This window comes from Ostrea edulis, chromosome 2 (genome assembly GCF_947568905.1).
Source record: "Ostrea edulis chromosome 2, xbOstEdul1.1, whole genome shotgun sequence".
Classification (NCBI taxonomy): domain Eukaryota; kingdom Metazoa; phylum Mollusca; class Bivalvia; order Ostreida; family Ostreidae; genus Ostrea; species Ostrea edulis.
The window spans coordinates 29,509,982-29,529,096 of NC_079165.1; the positions used below are offsets into that span (position 1 = coordinate 29,509,982).

Sequence of the window (19,115 nt, forward strand, 5' to 3'; positions counted from 1 at the left end):
TAATGATTAAAACTTGAGTAAGGAATGTGACATAAAAACACGTATTCCTCTACAATGTGTGAATCATTTGTAACATGTAATAATTGAAAGCCACCGCTGGATGAAAATTTCTGGACACTCGATTGTGTTTGGTATTACCATGCTTCCTGTTAATTTCTTCATGTATATTTCATACCCTGCTATTTTCACATTGAGCACGAATAAACATACAGTATAGTGATTACAGTGTAGTACATGTATAGTGACTACAGTATAGTACATGTATAGTGATTACAGTAATGAGTATAGTACATGTATAGTGATTACAGTATAGTACATGTATAGTGATTATACAGTATAGTACATGTATAGTGATTATACAGTATAGTACATGTATAGTGACTACAGTATAGTACATGTATAGTGATTACAGTATAGTACATGTATAATGTATAGTACATGTATAGTACATGTATAGTGATTACAGTATAGTACATGTATAGTGATTACAGTATAGTACATGTATAGTGATTACAGTATAGTACATGTATAGTGATTACAGTATAGTACATGTATAGTGACTACAGTATAGTACATGTATAGTGATTACAGTATAGTACATGTATAGTGATTATACAGTATAGTACATGTATAGTGATTACAGTATAGTACATGTATAGTGATTACACAGTATAGTACATGTATAGTGATTACAGTATAGTACATGTATAGTGATTACAGTATAGTACATGTATAGTGATTACAGTATAGTACATGTATAGTGACTACAGTATAGTACATGTATAGTGATTATACAGTATAGTACATGTATAGTGATTATACAGTATAGTACATGTATAGTGATTACAGTATAGTACATGTATAGTGATTATAGTATTGTCCATTTCATATTTGAATAGTACAGTGAATTCTGCATGACATGAAGGGTTGACTGCTAGCAAAAGTTTGGAACCATAAAAAAGAAAATCAGCTAGACACGATGTATCATTTTACAATTTACTTTTGGTGGTGTTGTATAGTTTTTAGGGGGATGTCTTTGTGTCACTGTCTAATTTTAATAATCTGCTCAACATAACGACCGACCTAAACTGTCAATACAAACCATGTTTTAACGTATAATCTTCGGTACTGAAAAGCTTAGAAATTTTGTGCGATATAAAAACTATAATGTGATAACATTGATTTTTTTTCTTCTGTGTAACCCATCAGAAGTCAAAACTAACAAATTAGTACACTCATGGCAAAATCAATGTGTCTCAGGTAGTCAGACATGCTGTTGTTTCGTTATCTGACTCAGTCTTATGACATATACGTATAGTGACCATCGGCCATTGGACACATACACGTAGTGATTATTGACCATTTGACTTACATGTATGGTGTCTATTGGCCATTTGATATACATACATCTATAAATCTTCACAATCTTTTTTTTTTTTTTTTTGGTTGTTGTTTTCCGCCACACTCAACAATTTTTCAGTTATCTGGTGGCGCCCAGGTTTTATTGGTGGAGGAGAGAACCCAGATACAATGTACCTGGGAAGAGACCACCGACCTTTCTTCACGATTAACTTCCCTTTAAATCTGTAAATCCAATATCAAAAGACTCCTTTCTTTACTCAGAATCATACTAGGATTGTTTACATACCTCTCTTGATTTCCCCTCAAAGAGTTTGACTCTTTTATGCCATTCATGGACATTATGAGGATTTTGTCTCAAAAGGACACTAGAAAAAAGCAAAGAGATTTTTTTTCCTTACAAAGTGATATCAAATGTATAAATCTTTGTTTTCAATTTTGGCAATTGTAGCATAATTTGAGATGAGAATTTTCATTTACCTGTTTAAAAGAAGTGGTCGTCTTTCCATCAGGTTTTCCAGCCTGGCTAATCGGAGTTCAAGCTCAAGGTCATCTGTAAAAGAAGACACATTTAGCAGAAATTACAACATTTCCGCTAGAATTTTCAAGTATATTACAAACTCAACATAGATCTTCTTTCAGACTATATTACCCCATCAGAAATGGGATATACAGGTACATGTAAAGGAACCCATAATCAGCAACTGTGGTTTATGATAACCCTTGATCATATTGCTTTTTTTTAATTTAAAGTTTTCATTCTTTAATAACAAAATAGCAAACATAGTTTTATTTCAATTGATGTTTTCTATCACAATGTCATAGATGTTGTCAATAAACAATAGACATGTAGGTTGCTATTTAAGCCACAGTGCACTCACTTTATACTTGATCTGGTGAAGTCAGCCATGACCGTGATTGTCAGTTATCTTTACTTACCTTCCTCAGAGGCACCTGTCTCTTCCATGCTTTCCATTTTAGAACTGATCAAGTTTTTCTCAAACTGAGCATAGGCATCAAACACTTGAGTGAAATCCCTCACAGTAATGACTGTTAGGATGGATTCTTCATATATATCCCTTGCCTATAATATTTGAATAAAATGCCCTTATCAAGATTTCTTTGTAAATCTGCTTTTTCTGGAGGTGTAAATAAGACAATGTAACCCATTCTAATACTGCACAGATGATAACTGATGCTTGTTGCAATCCATGCATAGCGTGAAGTAATTTAGGAATTTTCTTTACACACAAAAAACTGATGGAATTCTATTCCAAAAGAGTAATACACAGATGTAGCAAACTGGTTTTGATGGCCTTTGATAGTTTGATATAATCAAGGATTCTTAAAGGCATAGGGTCTATCTTTTATCTCAAAAAATGACATCACAATAATTTGCAAAAAGTATTCCAAAAAACAAATTTGTAGTATTAATTATGAGTTATCTATAGCTGCAGCGCTTCAAATCCAATGTGTTTGTAAGCATTCTGAAGAACTTTTTGTGATTTTCTAGTTATGATCTTAATTTCGCCACCTTTTTGAAACATGCAAAATTTCACCAATATCTTAGACCCTAGCTATGCCTTTAATCAATGATAACAAAGGTTACAGAGCCAATTCAACTAATTTTATCAGATGAAGAAGACATATTTTAACAACCAAAAAAATACTCAATAAAATCTAATTATGAAGAAATGTATTTAAGAATTAGAGCTGAATTTCCATATTTCGAATTCATAAGTTGTGACTCTTGGAAATGTGGGAAAAAGAATTTCATTTCAGCCAGGAAACCACTCCGTCTAAAGACAGACAATTTCAATACATCCACTATCTATGTTGATTCTGTCCACTTGCTTTGCAGACGATCATAGCTACTTAAACTTTGAAAATACATATTTTCCATAAAACAAATTTTTATTTCAACATAGCCAATTGTACCTAATTCCATTGAAATTAACATGAATCCAACATTTATAGATTAACATTACTATAATGTTAATTTAACATTCATATCAAATTAACATTAAATTAACAATAGGAACTGATGGATGTATTAATATACTAACACAAATATGGAAAGCAGCTATAAGAAACTGATTCAAGTTTCCAAAGAAAATTTTTCACAGAGACTTACTCTTTCAAAATGCCCCCCTCTGATATAATAATCTGCCATGGCATTCCACAAGACCCCGATCTGATCAGTGTACCGCTTCAGTCCCTGACGAATGATTGGTTCTATCTTCAGTGAGGTCACCTTGTCTGGGTTTTTGGCTACAAGGTCACACAGCTCATTCCACAGCTAAAAATCAAATTTTGTTGAATGTTTGTTACAGCTGGTTAAAGCTACACGCATTAAACATCTGAACCAAATGTTAATAATGTATTTCAATTTAATTCAATTAAAAAAAATAATTAAAAATTTTCCATCACTTTGTGTTTGTTTAATTGAAGGTATAGCAACACATCCCGTAAAATCCTCTTAATAAAGAGGTTTAATAGTACTTATATCAATCATGAATGATGGTGTGTCAAGGGGTTCGTTGTTGTCCCATTTGTAATTTCGTAATTCTTTATAGTATTTGAGATAATTACTGTTTGTTATCTCCACTTTTTTTATGAACTAATGAGCATAAATGTCAACTCAAGTTTATAACAAAAATATGTTACAAAAATGTGTACCTACTGATAAATGCTTTTTTAGCAAACATATATCTGCCATATTTCAACTCCCAATCTACAGAAATGTAGTCCAGGGATAAAGCAACTGAATCCAGGAGTCAGACAAGCATTAAATCTGTCACATTAAATGCTGTACCCACTCCCAATCTACAGAAATGTAGTCCAGGGATACGAAAACTGAACCAAGGAGTTAGATGTGCTTAAATCTGTTACATTAAACGCTAAACCTACTTGGTGTTTAGACTTGCCCTCCCTCGAGACAAAAGCATCGTCGTTGATAATGTCCACCAGTCTATTGGCTGCCTCGTCCAACCAGCCAATCTTCATCAAGTACTCAATGTAGCCCTCCGTGTTCTCCTTCTGAAGCTTATTATCAAATACAAACTCTTTAAGTTAACTGGATCAAATCTTAATTTCATAAGACTCTGTAATATTTCAAAATATGACAGAATGCACATCAAACAATTTAAGGTCATTTTCGTTGAATATTTATCTTGTACCTACACACTTTACATAATCAATCCTTCAGGTGTCTTAGGAGGGATGGTCAGCTTAAGTCGGAAAGAACTAGTATGTAATTTAGGAATTTTCAAACTTTTAGGTGTCTTAGGAGGGGTGGTCAGCCAATCGGAACTCCTAAAATGTCTCACGCACTCGACGTAGGCATCCATGAGTGAATTTGATGCATTGCTAGTTATGACGTACATGACACAGTGTAGTGGTCTGTGACGTCATAGTTGACAATGCATCAAATTCACTCATGGATGCCATCATATTACATTCAAGATCTATGTTGAGTGCATGAGACATTTGAGGAGTTCTGATTGGGTGGTCAGCATAAGTCTGTAGAACTTGTATGTAATAAACCCAATCACACCTTTAGGTGTCTCCGGTACACCCTGACAGCTGTCTCTGGCAGATCGTATAATCGGACAAACTTCAGATACAGGGGCCAGACTCTGTGGTGCTGGGTCACAGGCAGAGCCCGGAGTGCCCTGTCAAATGTCCGCCTTGATTTTGTTATTCTGCTATTGTCCACTAAATACTGGCAGTAATCAATCCAAATCCTTGGCATCTGTATTGATCAAAAGATAAAAGTAAATTTTTGCTTCAATATTATCACTTTTGCATCAATGCATGTACATTTCTGGTTACAACATTAAAAATGCTGAATTTCTTTATGCATTACTATATAATGCAAACAATTTTTTAAAAAATTGTTAACTTCTTAAACTCAAACTTATGGTGTCAAATTTCACTGACCTTGTGCATAAAAACAAGTGCCCTCTCATGGGCATTGATGACATCTTCAACAGCAGGATCATTTATGCAACGACCTTTAACCTGTCTTCGCCGAAGTTTCAAATAGTTGTACCATAATTTGTAACTATAAGAAATTGAGTTGTGCAACTTTAAACCACTGATATAATATAGACATGCAGCAGAGAGGAAACTCCTTTCACAAGACTTTCAGTCAATGAAATGTGTCAATGACAATGCATACCTTTTGAAAATCACTTAAATTTTGTGTCAGAGATACTTTATTTCTGCAATTTACTCTACGGACTTCCCTACATATGACAGACTGTTAAATTATTCAAGAAAAAATCATTTTTACACCAAAGAAACCTTACAAATTTATGTTAAAATATAGCTCTCGTGTAGAAAAAGTGATTTAATGGAATTCATGGTTTTGATGAAATATTTACATTCACTGTTTCGCTGAATCTTTTCTCTTATATTTCTTTTGAAAATGACATTGCCTTCATCATAGACAATGAATACATGTTTGCTGAAAACTAGTTCGATCCCATGCAGTTTTAAGTATCACCTGTCTGCATAATCATTACCAAATATGGAGTGTCGTCAAGGTCAAAGGTTGCATTGGCTGTTCCATTTAAAGTAATGAAATGGTCAATGACATAATATTTCAGTACTTAAATCTAGTCTATACTTTCAAAAAATACACAAAAGTATAATAAACAATAAAATTCTTTCTTTCTTGTTTTATCAGATGAAGGTAGTAATCATTGCAGAAAAATTTTTTTATAACCCGAGTACGAGAAAATGAGTTATGAATTTTTTTTCTGCAATGCTAGCTATCTTCATCACCCAATAAAACAACTGTTACAACAACAAAAAAAAGCATTTTATTATTTATCATTTAATTGAAAGCAATTCATTTCTAATATGGAAATTACAAATTTTTACAGAAAAAAAACCTTGACTTCACCTCTACCACTTCTCCATTTATTGAGTTCATTACACGTATTAATGTTGGTCTTTACCTGCCTGGGAGCTCTCGAAGGGCTCTTTCATATATCAAATTTACACAGTTCCTCGTTGCCTCCTTTTTGTATTCTAAGTATCTCAACCATGACTTCACTGAGTATGGATTACGAAGAATTTCTTCTTCAAAGGGTAAGTCATCTTCTTCCTACGTTAAACAAAGAACAATAATTACAGTTCCAGTGTTACAAAATTATAATGATAGGCATTTCATCATGAATGCATTACATGTAAACAATGTGTGTATGAATACAGAACTACTTGATAAATAGTTCGTCTATTCTAATGGTTGGGAATCCTGACAGAAATAAAAGTAGAATGTATAAATTTAAGATATGATTTTCAGTTTTGAAAATATTTGAGGGTATGAACTGCAACACCTCACGTCAGGATATTTTTTTATGATGCACTAATGTTTTATTTATTTCATAAGAGTATTGGGATGATGGACCTATATATTTTTGTCTCTGTTTGTTAAAGGGCAAGGAAACCCTTGGTATATCGATGTGCAGAAAAATTAATAACATTTCCCTACAGAGACTCGTCATTCAACAAGTTTTTTATACATCCTACTGCTATGGAAGCTGGCATTGACATTTGTACTTTAGCATTGTCTAGTAATTTTGATTCATGATATTTTATAGGTCCAAGTCCATTCAAGTTTGTTCTTTTTGTGATGAAATTGAACGAAGATGACAACTTCCCTTGTCTCTCAGACATAAATTATTCATTCTTTGGACAAGTGTTGCTGTATACAACTAAATTTATTGTGAAAAGATGCCAAGTGTTAAGGAAAATTTTTGTTGTCGTAGGTTGAATCTGTGCCGTTACATGAATCAGAAGATCATTTATCTAGTATATAATTGATGCACTCTATGATTTTCCCCCCTGCAATTTCAAAGAAATTATCCTAAGATATACATCCAGCATAACAAAATCCCGCAATAGATGAATTGATGTCACATGTTAGATACTTAATTATTTCATAACAACAAAATCTCTACAGGTTGCTTTCTAGTATTTGTACCAGTTATTCAGTATAATGCAGAACCATACTTTTACGAAAAAATAAAAATAAATAAAAAACCAAAAAAAAAACAAAAAAAAAAACCCCAGCGAGTGCAGTGCAGCTTATATTGTGAGAATTGGGAAAATTTGTGTGTTCATCTGCACATTCATAAAAGTAAATTTTGTGACTCCACATGATATCCTTCCAGTCTCAAGACTGTGTAACTTTGCAATAAACAAGTTAGGCCTAAATAAAATTATAGTTTGTTTGAAATTGCAACCTGCCTTTTTTAAAATCATGCCAGCTAGAAAAATTTTAATGACAAAATTGTTTATGATTTTCTTTTTATTTGTATGTTATGGCAATTAAAAATTTGAGATCCTCAAAGAGACCCATGGCTGAAACAATTCACCGAAATATCGATACTGTTCAATATAAACGCTTGATTCAATGTTCGATTTCTTGCCTCGATTTTCGGTTCGATATGTTTAATACGAATGGGTTCATTAAAATACACCAGGCTCGGCCTGTACTTATTATTTTTACCTACATGAGGGACAAAATAGCATCGAATAAAGTTCAGAATGTTGTTAAACTTGCCTTGAGGTTGACGAAAATAATAATGAATTTTATCAGTTTAAACCACAGAGCCATCAAGTATCTTGCCGTTTTGAAGTTTGGAAACATTTTGCTTTTAAAATCAAGATTTTGATTCTTGTTAATTAAATTTTTCTTCAATGTTATTATTGGTTTCTTCTGTAAATTGTATCGTATTGAAAATATTGAATCGTGGCATAAGTATTGCAATATGTATCGTGAAGGGAGCGTATCGTTTCGAGATCGGTAGAGAGTTTCTCCTTATACCTACATGTTTGATACAGAAAGTTGTATACTTTAATAGTACATGTATAAAAGATAATAATTCCCCTCCCTCCCTCCTGGGTCTGAATAACGCCCCATAGGGCAATTCCTAACAAACATTTTGTTAAGGATGGCCTTACCAAGGTTATAAACTACTTCTATGGCAGATAAAATCATGTCTTAGGATACATGCTTTTAAAAAATACAAATAAAAATTGCTTATGTAATGATTAGAGAACCTAAAATCTGCATGTTTCATACATTTCACAATATTAGTAGACAATTCAATGTTCAATATAACCAGACAAACACTTTGCTTCCTTGATGTCCAGAGGTAGAGAAGTTTTTCAAAGATCAATATATAACAAACTAAGCCCCACACTGGGGCCTGACCCTAAACCCAGGGGTCATGAATTTCACAATTTTGGTGTAGAGTCTTGAGTACTCACAATAATCATGCAAACAAAGAGGAAAAGAGGAAATTTTTCTAAGATATAAAAACATTTTCAATGTATGACAAACTTAGCCCTACCCTGGGGCCTGAATCCTAAGCCTTGGTGTCATGAATTTTCACAATTTTGGTAGAGGGCTCATTGTTTATTATAATCATGCAAACAGTTTTACTACTTGATTGATGTCAAGGAGTAAAGAAAAAGATTTTTGAAGATTGTATTAAGTTTGATGATATTGGCTCCCATCCCTCTGGCCCCAGGGAGGCAAGGTCCATAAAATTCACACTTTTTTCCACAAATAAGTTATGACGTCTGTATACTAGTATTATTATTAGAATATAAACGTCATAAATTATTTACAGAAACAAGTGCCTGTGCACCCCTCCCCCTACAATTGTTATTTACCAAAACTTGTTAGAATTGGTTCACACATTCAAGAGAAGATTCTGAAGCTGAAAATGTTCAAAAGTTTACAATTGGTGCATGACAACGGACAAAAACAAAAAGCAATAGATCACCCAAGTTACTCAGGTGACCTAATAAGAGGGCTCCATAAGTTTTGTCACTTTTTCATGCTTTATTTGTGTGTGGATTTATTCAAAATAAAATAGATATATAAACAAAAAATTACATTCCAATTTTAATTAAATTTACTGAGTAAAGCAAATGCTTACTTAAATAGTATAAAGAAATGTCATTTTCACAAAGCATCTAACAAACCACACGAGTCTGCAATTTTATCAATAAAAAGACAAAAATCCTCAATGAGCTTTGCAATTGTAGGACTGAATGGCAATAAAACTTTAGAAAAATAGCTTTTATGTGTTGATTCAACAGCAAATCCATTCAAATTGACAGTATCGATAATTCATGACACACTACACGTCCCACAAACATTAGTCATCTTCATTGCATCTGTATGATAGTGTATGTTGCAATTTTTATCAAATCCATAAAAACTTTGCTTTTATTGAGAAACTCTGATGTGATGTCAGTGTCACATCACCTGTAAAACTTGTATTAATGCCCTTTGTTTCAAACTTTAATTAAAATTGAAAATTGCATGAGTTATTAAGAAGAATGAAATTGTTCATCTCCTACAATTTAAATAATTCTTCAACACAATTATTAATTATAGCTAAAAAAAAAATCTATCAAACATATACTCATACAGGAATCATAATAATTATTTTAGAATTAACCTGAAGATACGGGGTAAGTGAAACATCATATCATTGGAATTTTGATAAAAGTATATTCCACATTGATTGAAAAAGCAGTTATAAACAGCATTTGAAATTCATTGAGGACTGAAGATAAAATCTACTACAAACCTGTTGTTCAATACAGTCAAATAGTATTGATTTTCAAGAAAATATAGATGACCTACTCGTTTATAAAAGTTATCTCCCTTTTTCGATGCAACATTCAGCTTTTCCCTTAGCAATTTTTTGAAACTTACCTGTAAATACTTCACACCATCACACTATCACACTTAATTAAACAAGAGGTCTGCGAGGTGGGGCATATCCCCTCCCAACAAGTGTCTACAACATTTTTCATGATAACAAAACTACATGTGAAATATCAAAGCAATTGAGCAAAAAAATGTGGCCTGTAGAATGTCAACAAACTTGTTCTACAAAGTTTCGTAATGACCTTGAACTGTGACCGTTTGACCTCTATTGATAACAAAGCTATTTGTGAAGTATGAAATTAATAGAGTAATAATGTTGCCTGTAGAGTGTCTACAAACTTTTTCTATGATGCCCCATAGTGACCTTGACCTTTGGACCCCAGAATCAATAGGTTTTCTTCTCTTGATAACAAAGCTACATGCAAAGTATCAAATCGATTACGGTAAGCAAAAACTGTGACCTGTAGAGTGGTTACAAGCTCTTTGTTATAGAATATAGATACATCTCATCTTACATGTAGATGCTTGAAAAATGTATATCATAGTTTATTTTTCAAGGAACTATTAGTATTCTAGTCTTTCTTATAAACTAGCACAGTACAAAGAGATTAACACATGTCAGACAAACTGTCACGCTTATAAACCAGCACAGTACAAAGAGATTAACACATGTCAGACAAACTGTCACGCTTATAAACCAGCACAGTACAAAGAGATTAACACATGTCAGACAAACTGTCACGCTTTGCTAGTCATTCACTGGATTGGTCTATCATCTGAGGTAAACAATAGCCATGTAATATAGTGTACATGGTCAGCTGCATTGATATTCAGAGTTTATCTTATGTTTCTGGAGACTATGAAGGGTGTTCAAATTGCTTCTAGGGCTACAAATAAAGCAGATTTTGCTCTGCCTGGTGGTTTTAAAGTAACTATTTTGTTTTGATTATTTGCATATTTTAACTGTTGAAAGTCTACCTTAGAGAAATTTTAAAATAATTGCTAAATTCTCCACAACATCCACCTGTCGAAATGACTTGCACGATTTGTACGGTCTGTAAGCTTATGAGGGTGTGGTTTGAAATGTTTGCACATTTCTATGGGTGTGGCTTGATCATGAACAGAACAATTCTTGCAGGAAATGGTCTGCACGAAACAATGAAAGGTCTGCACAAAACAATGAACGGTCTCCACAAAACAATGAACGGTCTCCACAAAACAGTGAATGGTCGGCACAGAACAGTGAACAGCTTGCACGAAATGGAGGTGTAGTAGCATGCTTCAGGATCTGTATGAGCAAGTACACCGTCATGCCACCAGATATATCATGGGGAATAACATCACCAGGGATGATCAAAGACCTTGACTTACAAATGTACCAACACTCTAAGTTAAAGATGGGTGCCGCAACATCCGACTAACCTATTTATATGTTAGATGTAGTTGAGGGTAAATTAGGGCCTTTTTTCTTTAGGATTTCCCCTTGAATTTAACATTTTCAAAGAAATTTTAGCAAAACTAAAATAAATTAGGATTTTTTGGGCTGTTGGACAGCCTGATGTTATTTTATTATAGCTTTCGGAAGCATGGTCGCTTGTTTGCACTATGGTACCAATTTTTGTTTTTGTCTTTACTTTACACTTTGTACACCACATATTTCTATCAAAATGACTTTCTATCACTAAAAAATGTATGAACATTAATTATTTTTAAAAAACCTTTTTTTTAAAAATGCATATATTAAATGTTTGGACAGTTGGTTATGATATTTTTATTTCACATTTACTCATTTTCCAACTTTTAGTACCGGTATTTGCTTCAAAGAATTGAAATTAAATACAATTAAAATTCTAAGAACCCATATTTGTGCATTTTTCTGTTTAACAATTTAGCAACATATTTAACTGATGATGGTAGTTACTCTTTTAAAAATCCTATTTGATATCCTTCATAGTAATACATATTTTGACTAAATTGGCTGAGAAACATTTACATGTATATACAATAAATTAAAAAACTCCGTGAAACATAAGCGAAAAAAATCTCAGAAATGTATGACGTGAAACCATAAAAGACACACAACAAGTCTGATTGGCCGCTGCTATTCATTCTGTCCACAAAACAAGTTTATCTCTCAAATGTGTTCTTATCAGGTGACTGGGTCTTTTATAAAAATCTTTATAAATAATACCCATATTTCTACTTAAAGGTCTCAACTTGTTCGCACACATGGAGGAAAATATGGAAATAGAAAGTCTTTGAGACAAAACCGTTGACGATATTATCTTGTCTCGAGCTTCAAATGAGATTGATTGCAAATATTTATTTGGAGAACTTAGTCTGAGTCAGTTATCCGTGTTTGATATGTGCAATTTTGATCTGGAGGAACTTCACACAGGGGACATTGACATTGTTTTTTCGAGTTGGTGGGCGGGGTTTAAAGAAAAGTGAGGGTTATGTACAGATAACCTACACTTTTAACAAAAGAAAGCACGCCAAACTATGGTACAATATATCTATCTATTGTTGTTGTTGGTTCCTCCACTTCTTCAGGTTGGGAACACTTCCCCTATAGTGAGACATTCTCTCTTAAACGCGATTATCCCTCTTTAGCGAGAGAGTAAACATTTAATATCCATTAAGAGGTGTTTTGGCGTCTTTATTTAAAATAATGGCAAATCCCGTGAAACGCTGAATAAGTGTGACACATACTCAACATGACGCGAATTGTTTCTATGAAATTCACAACATAGTCAAGAAATTGCATATCAAAGTTGCTGTGTAAGAGGGAAGCAGTCTGAAATCCAATACACATCGGGAGTGTATTTGTTTTGATTGATAAGTATCAGATATTTTAGCACTTTTTCTTCTTTTCACGTGAAACACGAAGAGATGTACTCCACGGGTGGTTTTTCTCGGTTGTACGGGATATATTTACCCTCGCTAAAGAGGGATAATCGCGTTTTAGCGAGAATATATCGCTATAGGGGAAGTTTTCCCAACCTGTTCAAGATTGAACTGCACAAACTGCATAAGAGATTTTTGAGAGAAGAAAACAGTAAATAGATTTACATAGACAAGAGTAAAACTTACAAAATATAAATCACTTTGTTTTTGCTCAACAGTTTCGACTGGCATTTCAATGGTCATCGGTGTATTTATACTATATGCGGTTACAGAACAACTCTACATGGGCGCAGACATATTGGATCGCTTCGCGAACGTCAGTAGGAGCGAACAGGATAAAATAGATTTTGATGAATTCTAATTAATCAGTATTTTCAGATTCTATAAATAAAAATATTTGGAAATGTATATTTTAAATTAAAAAGTACATTTTCACTTAATATTCTTTGATAATTTTCCATATTACAGATGATCAGGTGATATGTGTAGCTACATCACCCCTACAGAAATCGGATGGAATGGCCTAATACGGAAATCTCGTCGGTGCCCTCGGAATCATTTATGTACACGAGACTTCAATACACGAAGATTTCCCTCCAACAATAAAAACACTTTACCGTGACGGCGAATTCAGACTACTATACTAAACGGTGAATGGACCTGTGATTAGTGAGTAGATTAAGAGTTCGTTTTGATTCGTACAGGTAATTTTCATTTTATTGTATCTTGTCCGTTTTGGGGGTTTTCTAGACAAAATCTATATGAGACTTCGACATGCAACAGGGTTTCGGTCTCTCAGCTCAGTGCAGTAGTGACAGTTGTGTACATATAAAATTTAGAGAGTATTTAGTTATTAACAAACAGAAATACTGATATTTCTTTTTTCCGAATCAGTGAGTAGCATAGTATTACTATTACTTGTGCAATATATACTCCACTTTCTGTTTTCTTTTTTAAAAAAATTAAGCCTAGCATTATAATTTATTTTTTGAATTTTTAGTTTTAATTACTGTTACATGTAAATTCAAAATAGTTTTCAAATTGTTTTATTTTTTCTACTTTATAATCTTATATATATGGAACTAAAATTTTAAAGAAGGAAGCTACTTACTCAATGTGTGTGCTTTTGTAAATTATACTAGCAGGGTAATATTCGGTAATTTTGGACAAAAACTGGGCACCACTATATAACTGAAAACTTGTTGAATGTGGTGAAAAACATCAAAACAATCAATCAATCATTCTGACTCTGCCTTCTACCTACTACTCATATTTATCGGACAGAATAAAAGAACCTGAGGTTGTTTCACCTTTACTTATTTTCAAGCCTTGAGTGTGACAGTTTAAAACATTTATACTTGTGTTTAACAGCTGTCTATGTTTTGACCAAATAGGAATTATACTTTTATCAATTTTGTTGTAGTTTGATTTTCATCCTTTTTGTTCATAGTAGTGGTGTTCCAATGATCGATTATAATCGAAAATCAATCGATTGTTGGCAAATTCTAAACGCTCGATTATGAATTTTTTTTTTCAATTAATCGGTTTTTAGATTTTGTTTTTCTCAGCGACTGTAGTTTTTGAAGAATATTCGATTCAGGCATATAAAAGAAGGACCATTCATCAAAGAGAATCTTGATACTAGCAAAGCCATGCATGAATTACGCAGATAAAAACCGTTTTCAAAGGCCACTGTTACTTTACACATGCGTATCGTGTTTTCAGTTGGTGACAGGAGATCTTTTTTAGTTTTGCTTTTAATAAAATGAATTTCTTTCCTTGTATTGCAGAGTTGTGGAAAACATTTTTAGATAGCCAGTCATTCGGACTGACAAGAAGGCAACATAAGCCAGTCCGAAATAATTTAAGCCAGTCCGAAATCTAAAGTCACAAAATTAAAAAAACAAAACAAAAAGTACACAACATTTATTTTCTTTATTAAACATCGATATACTTCATAATTACATTTACTCAAGTCTCCATTTCTATGCTTGTGAAATCTCCACAGCTCCTCGGTTAAGAACAAAATTTTCATGATCTCTTATAGAAGAGTACCTGTATTTTAATGTGGTGACGATAAAATTTTGTAAGCGGTTATTTGGTACGCAGCCGGCAGTCTGTCAATGCAAATATTGTATGCCATTTTAACACCATCGAATTTCAACCATCCCCGCCTCTCTGTCCAGTTGTGTTTGAATTCTCCTTGTCGAGATCTTTCGTATTTAACCTTGTCTTCATCTGTTAGTTTACATTTTTTACCTAGTTTCGCTCCAGCTGTAAATTTAATGGGCCATGCTTGTTTCGCTTTCATCAGCCTCGATCTCGTTTAAGGAAAAAGTATTACGCAATCGCATTTTAGTTTTACAAGATAATTGCGCTGAAAAATGCGCCGGCCTGATGCTTGCAGGAAACAAAACAAAAACAAAAAACCAGGCTGGTCATTTGGACCGACATCAATGGCGTTTATACCGGTCGCAAGCATTTTTAATCGGTTTTGCCGGCATGACTGGCAGTTTTCCACAACTCTGTATTGCTTTGCTGAACGTTAATTATATTTTAATTAAGCCAGATCATCGTCAGTTAATGACGTGTAACTTTGATATACAGGGGTATAACTGAAGTAAACGATATCCGTTTTTGGCGACTTTTATGTAATTAAAAGAATAACTGTTACAAATACACACAGAAAATATTCACTTACACTCTCTCAGCTATAGAAGCAACAAATATAAATGTAGAAAATATTTATTTACACTTTTTCAGTAGTTGAATTCCTTTAATTATTACAGAATTTTTATATGTCCGATTATAATCGATAATTATGAAATTCTCACCAATTCCCATCACTAGTTCATAGGTGATTGTGGATATAACCACATATCCCAGAACCCCCAGTTTTAATAAACTGAAACATACTACTCATTCAATTTTCTTCACATCATGGCCCTGGGATAGGAGCCTTAATAGATCAAACTTTCACACATGAGAATATATGTAATCTCTGACAAAGTTCCTATCAAGGACCACTGAGAAGGGATGTTTGAAAAAGAAAATGTTTTCAAGAGAAGCAGGGCCACTCTAAATCACATCAATATATGCAAATGTTTTGAATTAATCAGTTTTTTTCATAGACCGCAGGGGTTAAGGTTGGTCTAAGATCAAGGAACAAATTTTACATACTACATGAAAATAGGGGGGAAAACCTTTAAAGAATCTTCTTGATAATAGCAAGGCCATGTTAATCAGGCCCAAATAAAATCTATGTGTTTCCTATTTCACTCCCCCAATAATTAGGTACGGTAGGTAGGTTAAACATTTTACTTGAAATATTAGTTTTTGATACTCTTTGAACACATGTGAATACACATTACAATTACTTTTCGAACATTTTGAAGATCAATAGTAGTCAAAATGTCCGGAAACTGGAAACACACATTTATTTTATTTTGGCCTTATGATTTTGAGGTATTCCCATGTGTGATTCGACAGGGCTCACACTGGACCAAAATTTTGTCACTACCTTGTGTGTCGACTCATTCATGTTCAAATTTTTGTAGTATATTTGATATTTAATGATGCTTGGTTGTGATCAGTCAACAGGAAATACTTACTTCTCCTAGGCACCTGATGTCACCTCTGGTGTTCCATAGGTCCAATTTTGCCCTAATCTTTATTTTGTATTCTTTGTAGGAGTTGCATGTAAAAGATTGATCCCTTTGTTTTCACTTGTTCTTGCAGCATAGCTTTGTTTTGCTTATATTGTACATCACTATAATTATCAAATGTACACTGTGAAAATTGTGTTTAGTTAGATATGTTTTCAGTCAGTCAGTAATCTTTGACATATTGTAGCACAATGGTTTATGTTCATTGTTTTTGGCCATCAAGTTTACTCAATTGTATTTCTTGCCCAGAAAAATCTTATAACATTTCATTTGTATAACTGAGTACAATTAATACCAGCAACAAGTTTCAGTATATGTTTATTGATATGCATAAATGAAGAACAAGACTCATCAAACTGGGTTCTCTGTAAGGGCCAACAACCAGTGATTTCTTGCCCCTACTTTTGGCAGATTAGCTGTCTACATTCAACAATGAATTATTAACAAGTTTATAAAGACCTATGGAATCACAATCGTTGTCAAGCAGTCAAAATATTTTTTTTTTCTGGACATGTATATTTATTTGCTGTTTCACTGAAAACGAATGTTGCCAGAGCTGCATTTCACAATTAGGATCAAAATCACTGAAATCCCATAAATCTGTCTTTTGTTTTTATTACATGTGTGTATATGACATTGTAAGCAATCTGACAGAATTGGGAATATGAATAAAAGCAGGGTATTTTTTTTGGGGGGGGGGGTAAAATTATTTTTCTATTTCAAGTTACAGCTATTTATGTTGAATTCAAATGACAGATTATTTTGGAATTCAAATTAATTTGATTTGAATGTGAATAACATGATCGAATTACAATGTTGATACAATTTTATAAATTCATGGATGCTCATTGACATCGAGGGAAAATGTAGTACAGCCAAAGTTTTTAAATAGAGTTGATTTTTATTGCACTTTCATGTCCAAAAGACCTGAATACTTGACAGTTAGATGAAGTAAAGTACACATAAAAATATAAAATCAATGGAGTTAACTGTTCATATCACTGACTCCACTTAGATGAGAAGGCATAATCTACAAAATTATTTCTTTCTGAACATATTTTTACACCATTTTTATTTTGATCCATCTGAACTATTGTTTGTTCTAATAATTACAAAAGCAGGGGTCCATGTGCGACTAAAAAAAAATTAACTACTAGCCCAGGGGTTCTTGGCAGCAACAAAAAGGATATAGCCCAAGATGGTCAGTTGAGAGCCCATGAACTACTGATTGACAATGACAATGATATAACAAAAACCCTAAAAATGGAGTTGATGCATGCAAGTTGAAATATAGATCTGCAAACAATTGACAGTTTCATATCTTTTATTATCATTAATTTGTTTGATAGCTTCTGGCCAAGCGATAAATGATTCAGTTTAATCATAATAATATGGCATTTCATACTTTCTACACAGAATGCGAACAACCTTCTAGTTTTACCTGGACCCTTGGATTTGGCAATATCTTGATACTTTTAACAGTACTTGCAGTGTGTGTGACTTTTCTCTTTATCAGAGTACAACAACAGTTATATGATGTTGTCCACAGAGTGTAATTTGTCAACCTAATGTTTTCTCTTCATAATTGTTCAGAAAAAGATAATGAACATCGATTAATCACAAAAATCCTAAAAAGAATACGAATTTGTGGACAGAGCCGAATATGGAACATGTACCCTGGTAAACCCAATACTTCTCTATTTTCTCACTGAATTGACTTTTGTCATCAATGCACAATGCATATATATTTAGTACGTTAAAATGGATTGCAGATCTTCACTTGGCAATATTTAAAAGTTAATTCTTACAGTCGGTTGACATAATATTGACAGTTGTACAACGAATAATGCATTTATTTTCACTTTAAATTGGGCAAATGCAGTATTGATTTTTGCTCGCCTGACCTCTACAATTGGTTGCTCTGGGCTTCAGGTGATGTTAATTGCACTCCCCTAAAGTCAAAGTTTCCCAAAAATTATAATGTAATAGCATGCATAACATCACAATTGCAGAATTCTGCAGCACAGTTCCCTGCTCAGAGGGCATAAAAATTAAACCTGTGATAGCCCTTAATACCACCATTGCATTATTTTCAAACTGTTACCATGGTTACTAGGAATTTTTTAAGACATAATTTCCTATGTATTCAAATTGTATGAGTTTTATGAATTTGAAATCTGAAATCTTGACCTGCACAGGCTTTGTGAAAATTTATAGATTATTAGTATGGGTTGAAGTTCCAGCAGTTTCCAGATTTATAGGACTGTTTAAACCCTACTGCATATTGTGAGGAATTAATTCTGTTTATAAAATGTTTTACAATAAATTCTGCACCTAGCAGCTTTCTTCATCGGCTCAGTACATGTAAAATCTTCAGAATTAGTCAACAGGAATATAACCTCGAAGATGTATATTCACAGTGCACAGATTCACTATTAATTTATCTTGTTCATATCAGTTATCATCTTTATCATACA

At 33.2% G+C, this 19,115-nt stretch overlaps 2 protein-coding genes across 4 annotated transcripts in view; one reads left to right on the forward strand and one right to left on the reverse strand.

Annotated features, from left to right (window-relative positions):
- The window catches only part of LOC125680983 (pre-mRNA-splicing factor SYF1-like), a 22,715-nt gene extending 9,222 nt beyond the window's left edge, over positions 1–13,493 (reverse strand). The window contains exons 1-9 of one of the 2 annotated variants that reach the window (XM_048920852.2): positions 13,160–13,493; positions 6,327–6,475; positions 5,302–5,425; positions 4,916–5,113; positions 4,270–4,404; positions 3,494–3,658; positions 2,299–2,443; positions 1,840–1,912; positions 1,649–1,727 (exon numbers count right to left, since the gene is read on the reverse strand). In XM_048920852.2, coding sequence (XP_048776809.1) covers positions 1,649–1,727; positions 1,840–1,912; positions 2,299–2,443; positions 3,494–3,658; positions 4,270–4,404; positions 4,916–5,113; positions 5,302–5,425; positions 6,327–6,475; positions 13,160–13,216 — 1,125 coding nt within the window. In that variant the 5' untranslated portion in view covers positions 13,217–13,493. The remainder of the gene's footprint in view (positions 1–1,648; positions 1,728–1,839; positions 1,913–2,298; positions 2,444–3,493; positions 3,659–4,269; positions 4,405–4,915; positions 5,114–5,301; positions 5,426–6,326; positions 6,476–13,159) is intronic. The other variant, XM_048920851.2, reaches the window with a different exon arrangement.
- The window catches only part of LOC125680985 (G-protein-signaling modulator 2-like), a 53,479-nt gene continuing 47,810 nt past the window's right edge, over positions 13,447–19,115 (forward strand). Inside the window, exon 1 of one of the 2 annotated variants that reach the window (XM_048920855.2) lies at positions 13,447–13,642. The gene's annotated coding sequence lies outside the window, so the exon portion shown is untranslated. Of the gene's footprint in view, positions 13,678–19,115 lie in introns of both variants that reach the window. The other variant, XM_048920856.2, reaches the window with a different exon arrangement.